This window comes from Ambystoma mexicanum, chromosome 5p, assembly GCF_040938575.1.
Source record: "Ambystoma mexicanum isolate Mex_15411 chromosome 5p, UKY_AmexF1_1, whole genome shotgun sequence".
Classification (NCBI taxonomy): domain Eukaryota; kingdom Metazoa; phylum Chordata; class Amphibia; order Caudata; family Ambystomatidae; genus Ambystoma; species Ambystoma mexicanum.
Window position 1 is genome coordinate 804572684 of NC_090930.1, and position 12497 is coordinate 804585180.

Below are 12497 nucleotides of genomic sequence, written 5' to 3' on the forward strand. Positions count from 1 at the left end.
TTTAGCCTCCTTCTAGGTGAGTGTAATTGTAATCCCAAACAGCAGCACACAATATCTAGTCTCTACCAAAGGTTCCATTGTGTTGCAGCTACACCGCTTGGGCAGTATCGGGGGCCTTAGTACTTAAACTGAGATTTCACACATGTACTCTCTATGGATGGCTTCCTCAGTATGATTGTAACCTGTTCCTATGAAGACTCTGGTATCTGCGTTGTAACCTGTGAACATGGGCATTGTTACTCTTATTGTATGTATTTGTTACGGTGCAGGCTGTTTACATTCAACTGACCAAGAGCTTTTTGGAAGGGGTACAGATGGGTAGGTAGCAGGATTTATTTCCAGCCCCCACACCGCTCCCCCCCCCCCCCCCCCACCCACTGAACATCAATGTGGATGTGACAGTGTGCAGTCTGCAATTATGAGCTGCCCGTTCCATTAGGTATGTGTTGGGGGATATTGATGGAAGCACCTGTTTAGTTTTGGCTCATAGGCGACCCTTTACTGCCACCTACTGTCCAAAATAATGGCATGGAGTGTGGAAAGGGGAAGAAGGCATTCTATCCACCCCCTCCACATTCCTGCAATTGCAATTGTTTTGCTCAAGTGAAGCATGAAGAACATGTATGTGGCGGAGCATGTGATGCTTCTGGTGGCTGCTTTTGGCGTCAGTCCGATGGAACGAGCTGCCTTGGATTCTACATTTGATCGTTTCTTCTATTCTAGCTTCAATGGCTGCGCTGCTCTTACCAGTAGACGAGGAAAGCCGCTGCAGGGCGGATTTACTTTCCCTTTTCGCGCGCCCTTGTCACATTAAGTTGTTTACTTTGCTCTTTCATCTCAGTCCTAAGATACAATATTTCTTCCCTTTTCATTATTTTCAAAAGCTGACATCTGGCACCGGAAACACAAGCAAAGTACTTTAACTCGTTGCTTGTGTTGGGTGCTGTAAGGCACAGTTGGTAAAGGTTTCATTATTCCAGGTGCTGCTTAATAGCTGCGCTGGGCCCATTGTTCCAGACCACCATATGTGACGCTGATAAGAGGATGTGCCATGCATGAGATACGTACACCAAACGTGTTAATGATGCCATGCTTTCTTTCATGTGCAAGGTGGCTAGCACCACTTCTATGGGCCAAGGTAAAGACGGGGAAGCTGCTCCCTACAGTGTAATGGGAGCTAATACTGGACTCGGCAGGTTGCGGAGTTTGGCGGGATCGTGCAAGTGACAGAGCGGAGAGCATAGTAGGATTGAGCAAGCGTGCCCGTCAGCTCCTCCTGCGTGTCTTTTTCAACTGTCATTTAGCTCCAGGGGGAGGAGACGTAGGAGAAAGGACAGGCTGCTAACTCTTTCCTTTGCTTCATACAATCTCTGTGGCATGGGCAGGGTTAAGGAATGGGTCGGAACTGGGTTAAGGAAGAGCTATTCATGCCAACGAGCCCTGTGTTTTTCTGGAGATGCTCCTCCAGTCCTGTTTTTGTCTGTACGTTCTGGGACTCCTAGCTTCGCTGGTGCCGCTCTGAATCCCAGTTTTCAAGCCCTATAGCGCGAAGGATAAACTATGTGTGAGCTGCCCCTGAATGACATACGGCATGTTGGCAGAGATAAGAAGGAGGCTTCTGCCAGGCTTAACTCATGGCCCAGCTGGCAGTTAATACTCAGCAGTAGCTGAGGGCTCCTCTACCTGTCGTCACCTCATGCCCTGCTTCTTTCTCAGCCATTGTTCAGCATTAGCCTGGTTGTGTTTAGTGGCAAGGAAGAGACATCTACCCCACCTGCAGCTTCGGATTGCGACAAAATGGCATTTACTGCGAGGCCAGGCACTGTCTTGTCCAACCCCGCTGTACCTGCCACCAGGGGAGCCGGCTTGTGAATTTCCCAGAATGGGGGGGGGAGCACAAATACAGGAAGTGACATCACTGGCAGTTATATGACCGCAAATTTGCATGTAGTCGCCAACTTGGTGCAACGGTGCGCGGGGGAGGGAAAGTGTTGGCGCGCGAAGCCCAGAACAGTGGAAACATTGGCTAGCATGCACTGCATATACTAAAGTCAAGAAAGGAGATTTAAGCCTTCGAGTTGCATTCCAGTAAGACATCACTGCCCCTACTCCACTGCTCTATAATCGTCCAGCAACACAACTAGGATGGGAGAATGAAATGCTTGCTAAACAGAAGGTACAGCTGCAAGGTGGAGTACCACCACCACCACCAACAAAAAGAAAGTTCCCAATTCAAGGGAAACGAGAAGTAAAGACGTTTCCCGATTAAAAACTACCAAGCAAGATATAGTTCAGTAACACATCAACAATTCAAACTTACAATAGTGCTGCTGTAGATTGGCCAGCCACAAGTGACATTTGCTAAGATGTTACCTCTGGGTAACCAGATAGAGTTAGGGATGTAGCTTAATCTTAAACCTTTCATTGGACACATCAGATGTTCTGCTGAAGTATAATGCAATCCTGGCTGAAGTATAATGCAATCAAGTGTGGTTTCAGACTTGGGGGGAGAGTGTTAACTGCTTTTAACATTGTAGTTTACCGGAAATTCTGGTAAAGTAGTGTACAATGTTAAAAAGCAGTTACCCAGGCTCACCCTGCACCCAGGTGATGTTTGGGACTGATGGAAACACTCGTGTCTAAATGTTGTAGCCATGGTTGTCTCCATGTTTTAAAAACTCCCACTTTCCTGGTTTTCAACATTCATTTGAAACACCCCTTATTCAAAAAATGAAGGAGTCAGTAAAAAAAAAGTACACCCCACTTATGCTTAATAACGTCTTACCTTCCCAGAAATGAGCATAAACCTCATTTGTCAGGGACTGCTATTAGAGGCCCTGGTACTCGCACCATTTTGCACCTGCTACAATCAATGGCCAGTTAATACCACTATGGTTGTGTCTGGCAAGTGCCTTTCCCCTGCCTGCATAAAAGCCCAAACGGTTGGCATTGCCAATGCTTGTTTGAGGTTACTGTAGACGGATGCAGAGAGAATTAAAGTGTGCAAAATAAAAAATGGCATTCACCGAAATATTCCAAATTGCTCAAATGACAGCCCGCTGTCGGGGTGATCTCCCGGGGGCCGGCAGAGCCGTCCGCAGACCTCCGGGCTGGGGAGGCCCCAACTCCTCCCGCGTCCCAAAAAGAGTATGAGACACACACAAGGAGCAGGGCAACTACTGCTGTTTATTAGAGTAACGGCAGGGATACGCTCAGTCCGTATGCATCCGGAGTGGCTCTCGTCAGCGGGGCTCGCAGGCCCTTTTTACAGCAGTATGACGCGCTACTTGCGTCACCTGGGAAAATCATCACAAAACCTATCGCCACTTTGGGTTGGTTCCCCGAGTGGTAGGGTTAGTATAGATCCCCTATGGGAAGAAATGTTAGTGGATGAGGACGGGTCAGGTGGCAGACTTGGGTTGTCCCTAACAGTTGTTACATTGGAATTCTTACAAGGGGACCTTTGGTTATTGGCTAAGAGTAATAGCGTCAGTGATGAGCCCCCCTGTATTCTGATTGGTTATCCCGCGAGCCCCCAAGCCTGGGACCATCGTCGTTCCCATCTCGCGGTGTACCTGACATTAGCAACAATGTGCAACTATGTGTTTGTGCGGCCAATGGACATGTCTGCTTACGGGCTGGTGAGCAGGTCTTTCCCATCGCTGTAGGTGTCCAACTTGCCGCTTCGTTGTTGCAGATTGTGTCCCAGACGTGGGACCCTAGCGGTTCTGTCTCGTAGGCTTGGCACCTTGTCAGTTCGGCTTAGTCACGTGTGGGGAGACCGTAGCGGGAGTAGAATTATGAGCATTAGATTTTGTATTTTGTCTCTGAGGGCTTGGCACCTGTAGGTATAACCTTGACGCTGGGCGCGCAGCATGCAGGTTGCAACATCGTGGCCTTGGCTGCGGGCTCTCGTTGGGGCTCGTTCTGCATGGTCAGCACTTGTATTTTGTTCTGAGAGGATTTTCGTTTGCAAGGCTCCTGCCTGGGGACTCTTGCTTGCGGCCTACTTGGGCCTAGTCCGTGGGTGGCAGTACATAATCCATACCGTAGGGGTGACAGAGTGTCATACGCAGCATGAGATACACATGGTGGCATCTTCATAGTGATAGGTAGCAAAAGCATCGGCCAGCATATACACAAGCTCTTCAGGCGTCTTGCGTTTCTGCGGTGCTGTAGAAGGCCTATGTGAAAAATAACAATGATGCATGTCCGTGGGTATGTCAGTCCGCTACGTCATAGCACTGAGTATAGTCTTCGTGTTGGTTGGTGTGTGAGTGACCAGTGTGCATGGTGGCACGTGTGTTCTTGTCTGTTGGCTATGGCGTCATGGCATCTCTAACGATGTGAATACTTGTGGCTGTTGTTCTAGTCGAGCTGATCCATGTTGCAGGCGTCGACTTGACCCGGGCGTACTAGTGGACCTAGTCTTCGTATATGCATGTTTGTGAAGCAGGGTATTTTGTCATCTGGTAAATAAGTGAACTCCTCTCGTGGGGGGTGCCTGGGCTGTGATCCCCTAGGCCATGGTCTGGATGAGATCAGGGGGAGGGTGTTATCCCATTCTCCCACTTCACCGCCCTATCAAGAACACAACGCTGTGTAGCGACACAAAACTAAGTGGTCCATAGCCATAGCCATGTGGCCCTTCCCAGATGTTGCCCATTGTGATCAAAACAAAGGACTGCGATTACTGGAATTAACAGTGACAACTTTAAAATTAGCTTTAGCAAAGCCAACAGGTTTAGCTCCTTTGCTAGCACAGGCTGCCCAACCGAGGGTCCTGGAAAGTGCCATCATGGCGGAAGGACGGCCACTGGAGAGGAGGGCATCAGCCACGTACTCCGATATCTCCCTCCTTGTTGTGGCTTTGCATCTCAGAAATGGTCATCAACTACCAGGACCATCCTCCATTCCCAGCTACTAATCAGGTGCTTGCACAATTGTCAAGTAAACTACCTAGATGTTTGCAATATTGCCAAGAAGGATCGGCAACTGACCAGGAACCTGGGCCATGGACAATGGTTGCCAAAAAATACCCAGGAATTTGCCCCATTGCCATGGCTTTCACCCTAATCAAGGATTACCATCAGCTGGCCAGGTATTTACTCCATTGCTAACCATTGTGATCAACTGCCCAGGTATTTACCTCTCTGCCATCAAATACCTAGCTACATGCTCCATCAATAAGGACTGAAAAACTGCCCAGGTACTTATGCCACTACCATGGATTGCCATTAAAAGCCCAGGTAACAACGCATTGCCATCAGATACCCAGCAAAGTATCCGCTTTGTTGCAGATGTGCCTTTAACTGCCCATATACCTGTCCAGTTAAAGCCATTAGTGCATGCGTGCATGCCTGACACCTACCCTGGTTCTAGTGGTCTTAGTTTCCTTTATAAAATACACAAATCACATAGTATGTCAACCAGCCAATGTATCATTGTGTACAGCTTAAAGGGGGCCACCTGACCCAAAGCAGCACACTAGAACATGTATTTTGGAACAATCAACATTATAAACACACCTCTAGTTTAGATTGTAAAGAGTGCTGGTGCTGCAATTACAAGCACCCAGTTAATAAAGTCCAGACTTAAAACAGTTGATCAGCATTCATTGAGTAAAATAACCTTGTAAAAATAAAATGCAGCTGTGCATGAAATTAAAGAGAATTTTGGGGCACTGGCAAGCAGACTCTGCTGTTGCTGTGGGAGAAGTGAGACTTGCGATGGCGACAAATTTAAGATTAATAGCTGCTGTTTATCACAAGATGGCAGGCCAGCACAGATCTTAACCACTGAATTCTCACTGAACAGCTATAAACCCTTCTATGTCAGCAAGAGGCTGATGTAGAGGAACCAGTGTTAGAAAGCAATGAGGTGATTATACTGTACCATATCTCGTGGGAGGTGATGTCCCCCAAGACTCAGTGAAGGTCCCTTATGTCAAAAGGTTGAAAAGTCCTGCTGTTTCAGTCCCCACAGTCCTAACTTCTCCCCCGCTTAGAGTGGAAGCAGTCTGCGGCACACAGCTTGTAATGCAAATCGCACATTGTAAGCGTCAGGACAAAAAACAGAGAACTGAATACATTTCTGAGGTAAATGAGTTCTGACTGGCAACACTGGAAATACCGTATAGAGCCACATTATCGCACCACCCAACTATGAGTTTGAGGGCAAAGGTGGAGGAAAGTCCTCCAGCAAGAAGCTGGAGGTATTTCCTCCACCATACTGCCCAAAATAGAACAATTTGGGGTATTACCACCAGCAAAATTACTACCAGCAGTAATACCGCTGAAATCCACCATGGAGTCCTATGGATTCCAATTAATGGGGACTAACACTGCCTACCACCACTTGTAATCCGGCAGTAATACCGCCAGTCCAAGTGGCAGTAATGGTAGTACAATTTGGTGGTATCTCGGCAGGTTTACAGGCCACACAGAGACATCACCCCTCTCCATGTTGTCTTTTATTGTAAAGTGGATTACCAGGTTTCAGACCTGTAAGATACCCCTGTCTCCTCAGGTGACTCAGACCCCCACCATTCCATCCTACATAAACTTGATGCCCCCAGGCTGTTGATCTTCTAGTCTACTTTTATTCTACCCATGTAGATCCAGGAACGTCGTACTCCTGTTACTTTCATGGATTATTTTACTTCCTGTTCCTTAAAGCCATGGGTATTAAACATAGAGACTTTATGCCAGCCCTTTACCCACAAACACTGGTTGTTAATATTATACCTTGGAGCTGCACGCGTTAATAACACCAGTGCAAGAAACAGACGTTCAGGACGGGCGGTAAAAAGACTTCTTTGGGTCGTATGCAGCCTATGAGTTCACAGGGTTTGGTTGACCAGGGAACAGGACACGAGGCATGGAGTTGGGACAGGTTGGCAGGTTAGCTGCTGGCAACCTTTCAGGTGGCAACCGTAAACCCATGAAGAGGGAGCAGAGATGTGCAGTGCTTCTTTGCCTCCCCCCCCCCCCGATTCTCTGATTTGTCAGAGCTACATTTTCAAAGCCTCTCTCTGAATGGAGCATGAGTGCATTCATCTCTCAGTTGACTCGCAGTTATTGTTCGGTCTGTGTCTTTCATTTGTTATAAAACAGCGCCCAAGATTGGTGGCTCTCATGTGCTTCCTTTTGTAAATTTTGAGGTTCATTTGCTCAAAATTTTACATTGGCACTTTTTTTTTTAAAGTCCCTATCTATTATTTTTTATTATTTCCCATCTTTTTTTGCAATAAAATGTTTTGGGCGAACCATTCCTTTAAGTTCTCAAGGTAACCACAGTCCATGCCATACCTTTGTTCCACAAAGCAAAAGAGTACTTCGTTTTTGACAAGCATTTGCGTATGTGTGTGTGTATTATTATTTATAAAACGTGTAAACTATGATAGCGCCTTTCCTTCTGTTTTGCTGGCAGAAAAGGCGTATTAAATTTGTATGCCTAATATTTGCCCAGGACACTGAACCGATGAACAGGTAAAACGAGGAGAATGGTGCATTTCAAAGGATTTTGTTTTGTCTTTTGAGGAACATGCAACACCCCAGAATAAAGTGTTTGTGTAATGATTTGGGGGAGCAGAGTAGCATCACTTGTTTCCCTTTTGGTGATGTCAGTCTTCACCCCTGCATCCGTTCCATTCTGCAACACACGTATCTAATGTTCCATTCCCCATGTTTCAGATAATGAGAAGATACTCTCCGACTATGGCAGTCCCTTTGTATCGGCATGGAAGATTACCCATAACTACAGAGTATGGAACAGCAACAAGCACCCAGCTCTGGCAGAGGTAAATCCAAGGTAAGCGGGCAGCAGGAGCAAAAAGGATCGAGCCTTCAGAATAAAATGCTTTCAGTTACTTACTTGAGTCTTGTGAGTTGTAGATCGCGGAATACTACCAATCTCGCACTCATTAAACCAGACTCCTTCCATAAGAGGTGCCATACTATCCACCCAGATCACTGGGGGCGATGATAGAGGGCTGCGCCATTATTGTTTGTATGTTGATGTTGCTACTTCTATTTCTCAGATAGGTTGAATTGGCAGCCCCATGTTAAAAGGACCATCATTCTAGGTTGTATGTAAGGAAATCCAAACCAATTAATGGAATAAGATATGACAAATCCAATGTGTTAAAGGCGTTGGGGTTGTTGAGAGCCCAGCGAAGATGTCTGTATTGTCTTGATGTGATGCGAATCCGTACAAAAAACCTGATACAAAAAATCCGAATGAGAAATGACCTAATATATTTGACTGAAAATAGTAGGTATTTTGGTATATGTACAGTAAATAATAGGTGGGGGAGGGTAAGGATACAAGTTACGGTAGGGTGCTGTGGGGAGACTCCCCGGCATTATAAAATAAATGTTAGAAAAGCAAAAAGTAGTTTTCGTTTTTCAGTCAAATAAAATTATTTCTCAATTCGTTTTTTTTTCTCGACAATATCTGCCTTGATGCTCTGCACGTAATCCTTCCTTTCCTTCACGATTCTGCCAACACGGGGGGCGTGTGGCAGTCATAAATGCAGTTGCCGCTCCCATATCATGGGATGTCAGTGGCTGCAACTATTGAGGTGCATTGCCCAGGTTGAGCCTGGCAGGGTGCCTCCAATGCGAGGTCAACATGGGGCGGCAACAGGAGTTGAGATCCAGGCTTAATGCCCCCCCCCTCCCTGTGTTCCTTACTTGCTGATATACTCCGGGTGTTCTGCATGGATAGCTCCTCCAACTTTCCTGACCACTCCCCCGGGAGGCATCAAAAGGCAACTCCCGGAGACGATGTGAAGGTGGGAAGGAGTATTGTATTCAACGGTTCTTCCTTGGCTACAAGAACAGTAAGAGTACTGGCTTAGCAAGGATTTTGAAGGTTGCAAATGTGTGCGTGATGTGCCTTGGAAGGGGTGGGATATGCAATAGATACAACAGCACACACCCCAAGACTTGGCCAGGTAAACCTGGCATTATGGCACATGGACACTATCAAAGAAAAATAGTCCACAATGGTAGCATACCGGACAGAACAAGGGTGAAGGGGATATGCAGAAAGAAGTCGCACTGAGCAATGTTGAAGTCCCAAAGGTTAAATTCAGAGAGCCAAGATGAGAGAAGATGCGGGGAGGCCACCTCAAAGTGTTGACTAGATGATGCCCACAGAGAAAAAATGATAGGGCACCTGATGGTTGAGTGGAGACGAAATTGGAAGTAGATACAAAGCCTCAGAATAACCAAGAAAAGAGGTAGGTTGGAAATCAAAAGAAGGTTCATAGTTGTCGAGACTCAATAGTGGTAATTCAGAGAAGCCAACAGATGTAAGGCAGAATAGTTTGTAAGCAGGAAAAAGGGTTCAGCAATAGTGGGATCAACAGTTCAGTACATCAGGCAGCAGGACGTCAGTGCAGGTTCAAACAGTTCCAAAACGACAGGCATTAGAATGTCAACAAACAGGCAGAATCAGTGACCGGAAGTCGAATGGTAGACAGACTTCCAGGGAAAGATCTCAGCATACAGCCATTCACCATTGCGTTGATGAGCAGCAGTCTGATCCTTCGATTCAGTCCTAACAGAACAGCAGCAGGGCCGGTAGAGACGGCGTATACGCTGATGTGTGTCTCCACTGCATGGGGAGAGCAAGGAATGCTGCAACGTCCTTCTCCCCGCAAACCGCCAGGTCCATAGAGCTTGGTGCACAAGGAGGCGAATACGGTCAATTGTAATGGAAGTGTAATTGTAATGGGTTTTTTACAACATGCTTAATACCCAGAGGTTTCTAAGCGCGGACCCGGGGATCGAACCTGTGCTGCTCGGTGTCGCCTTGCCTTCAAGACAAGCACATTGCCCCTGAGCTATCCTCCCGAGACAAATGCTGTCTGACCTTGAAGCTTCCACAACCCCTTCACAGTGTGAATTTCCTTAGTCTTGCCGAGTGCCTCCAGATGTCCAATTAAGGCAAACTGGGATCTATATGGATCTAGCTTCATATATGTTGCATACGTCCTTATTGAACAACATCCTAAAACTCTCAAACCACCAAATAAGCCACTTCAATCCAAACTATAGTATTCAATCAATAAATACTTTATGCTCCTACGTCCCATCTCCTTTCCTCCATACTTGGGGGACATTCCGTCCTTTGGGACGGGACCGGAGCACTTTTGTTAAAGCATCAAAAATTAAATTTGTTGTCCTTTTAATTTTATGCGGGGCCACCACACATGACCATAACCCCGCCTTCCTGAGCTCCGCCCGCGCTTCACCCCTTCAGTCCTTTTATCCGTGCGGTCGGGGTCGGATGCACTTGCATCACTGGGAATATTTTCTTTTTGTTCCCTTGTCCTTCATTCTTGCTCCGGTTCCACGGTCAACTTGTTCTCAGTCTATACCGGAGCATCTGGGATTCGTGTCCTGTTTTTCATGCAAATGTTGTTTCGCGAGGGCAGTTCGCCACTCTCTTTGCCTGGAGTGCTTAGGCTCGGAACACTGTGGGGACTCGTGCTTCTATTGCGACTCCCTCTCCATCCGCGCACTCCAGCGTCGACTTGTCAGGTGGGAGAAGGTGTTTCAATGTGGTCCTCCACTTCACTTGCAGCTTTTCATTGACGAAAAAAAGTTCTTTCCTTTTCATGGCATCCCGACCAGGGGACTCCTTCCTGGGGGTCTTCCAGGTCTAGGAGGGGTCCAAGTAGCTCTTCTACCAGGTAAATCCCTGAGGTGTCCTGCAAGGGGCCTAACAGGCACACCAGAGCTTCCTCAGAGGACCCCTGCAGGGGGGGGCTAACAAAACCGGTTGCTCTTCCGAGGTTACCTATTTTGGGGCTAAAGTTGGGCCCAGTTCTTCTGGGGCTCTCGACACCGGGGTTCCCCTGAGGGTTCCTCACCGGGAACTAATGACACTGAGTCTCGACTCAAGGCCCAGTCCTAGGTGGCTAAACGTACCGGGGTTACTCCCGAGGTTCCCCTTCTTGGGGTTATATTGAACACCTGCAGGATTGAGGGACCCCCATTGAGGGTCCTGGCTGTAGGGCGTTGGTCTCGGCCTTTCCACGCTCGGGATCATGCTCACACTAGTTCTGCTGAGGGGGCAAAGAAGGCTGTCACGCACCATAGACCTTCCAGTAGTGGCTCTGCCAAGGGTCCTCTTCTTGGGGCTAAGTCTTCAGCAGTCCCTAAGGTGTTGAGTACACACCCTAGATCTGCGAGGACCGGCTCTGCCGAGGTTCCTTGCTCCAAGGTTAAGATGTCACATAAGACCCCTGACACCCCTGACTCCCCTGAGGGGACTACGGCCTCACTCCTGTGACGCAGTTCGCCTCATGCATTGACAAAATAGCGGCCCAACCCCTGCGTTCCACGACGCCCATTTTAACTACCTCTTGTCACGGTTTATTACACAGCACATGCCGTGAACTCCGGGAACTCCTTCCCCTACAATGAATGTGGCGCACAATAAAATGCTTTTTATTTTTAGTATACTTCGGATTATTTTTGCGTAGGCCTCCAACCCGTCTCGCACCCAACCTCCACGAGCACCCTAATGTCACAATGGACTAGGAACCAGGCCGGTGTGTATTAATAAGATATTTTATTAATTTATTATTCAGTGTAAATGAGGATAATCAAAATACAACAGCCACCAGAATTGTGGCAACTAAAATGCAATATCCTACCTAGAGCAACAAGGTTGAAATAGACTGTTAGACTTGCTTTTGTTTTAATGACAAAACAGGAAAATAACAATTCCACACAAAGTGATAGCACTTACAGTTAAGCGCTCCCCCTGCAACACTCACCCACAAACATCAATCAGACTTGATTCCTTTGAATGGAAGGCAGTGGCAAGGAGTAGGAATATAGGGGGAAATCGGTTTTGGGGTGAAGCCCACCACCACAGTATGGGAAGCCAGCAAAGAGACAGGAAAACCCGTTTTTGAAGAAAAAAGGGAGAATGTTTTTTTTATTATTTCTCACAACTGGTAGGGGATAGAATAGAAGACAATTTGTACTGCTTACACTTAGGAGACAGGCAAAGTTTTAGAGAATACCAATCAGCACACCAGGGAAAATAGAAATAGAGTAGGAAAATCGTTTTTTTTTTTTAGGGAGAAAGCAAATGGGAAAATACAGTGGCAAATGGAAATTCATTTACACTGAGGCTTATGATGACAGGTAGGCTCTGGGAAAGGGTTTTAGCTCACAAATCTAGAATCGGTTTTGGTTCAGGCTAACAAATAAATGCAAAGAGGAATGACACTGGTCAAAGAGGAATGACACTGGCAAATGCAAAAAAGCAAAGAGGAATGATACTGGAAAATGAAAATTCACTTAGCCGGGCATAATTTAAACACAGGGACAAATTCAGTTTTCAGCTCACAAGGGGATTGATTCTTTTGATAACACTTTAATGACTATAACAATTAACAAATACACTGGGAAAAAGATTGTTGGTTTCGAAAGCCCACAATCACGATCCTGTGAAATTCAATGGGGGAA

The 12497-nt window shown here is 46.8% G+C and overlaps 1 protein-coding gene across 1 annotated transcript in view; it reads left to right on the forward strand.

Moving 5' to 3' along the window:
• Window positions 1-12497, forward strand: part of AVL9 (AVL9 cell migration associated) — a 933501-nt gene that overhangs the window by 762828 nt on the left and 158176 nt on the right. Inside the window, exon 13 of the mRNA XM_069613227.1 lies at window positions 7695-7812. Within this exon, the coding sequence (XP_069469328.1) occupies window positions 7695-7812 (118 nt within the window). The remainder of the gene's footprint in view (window positions 1-7694; window positions 7813-12497) is intronic.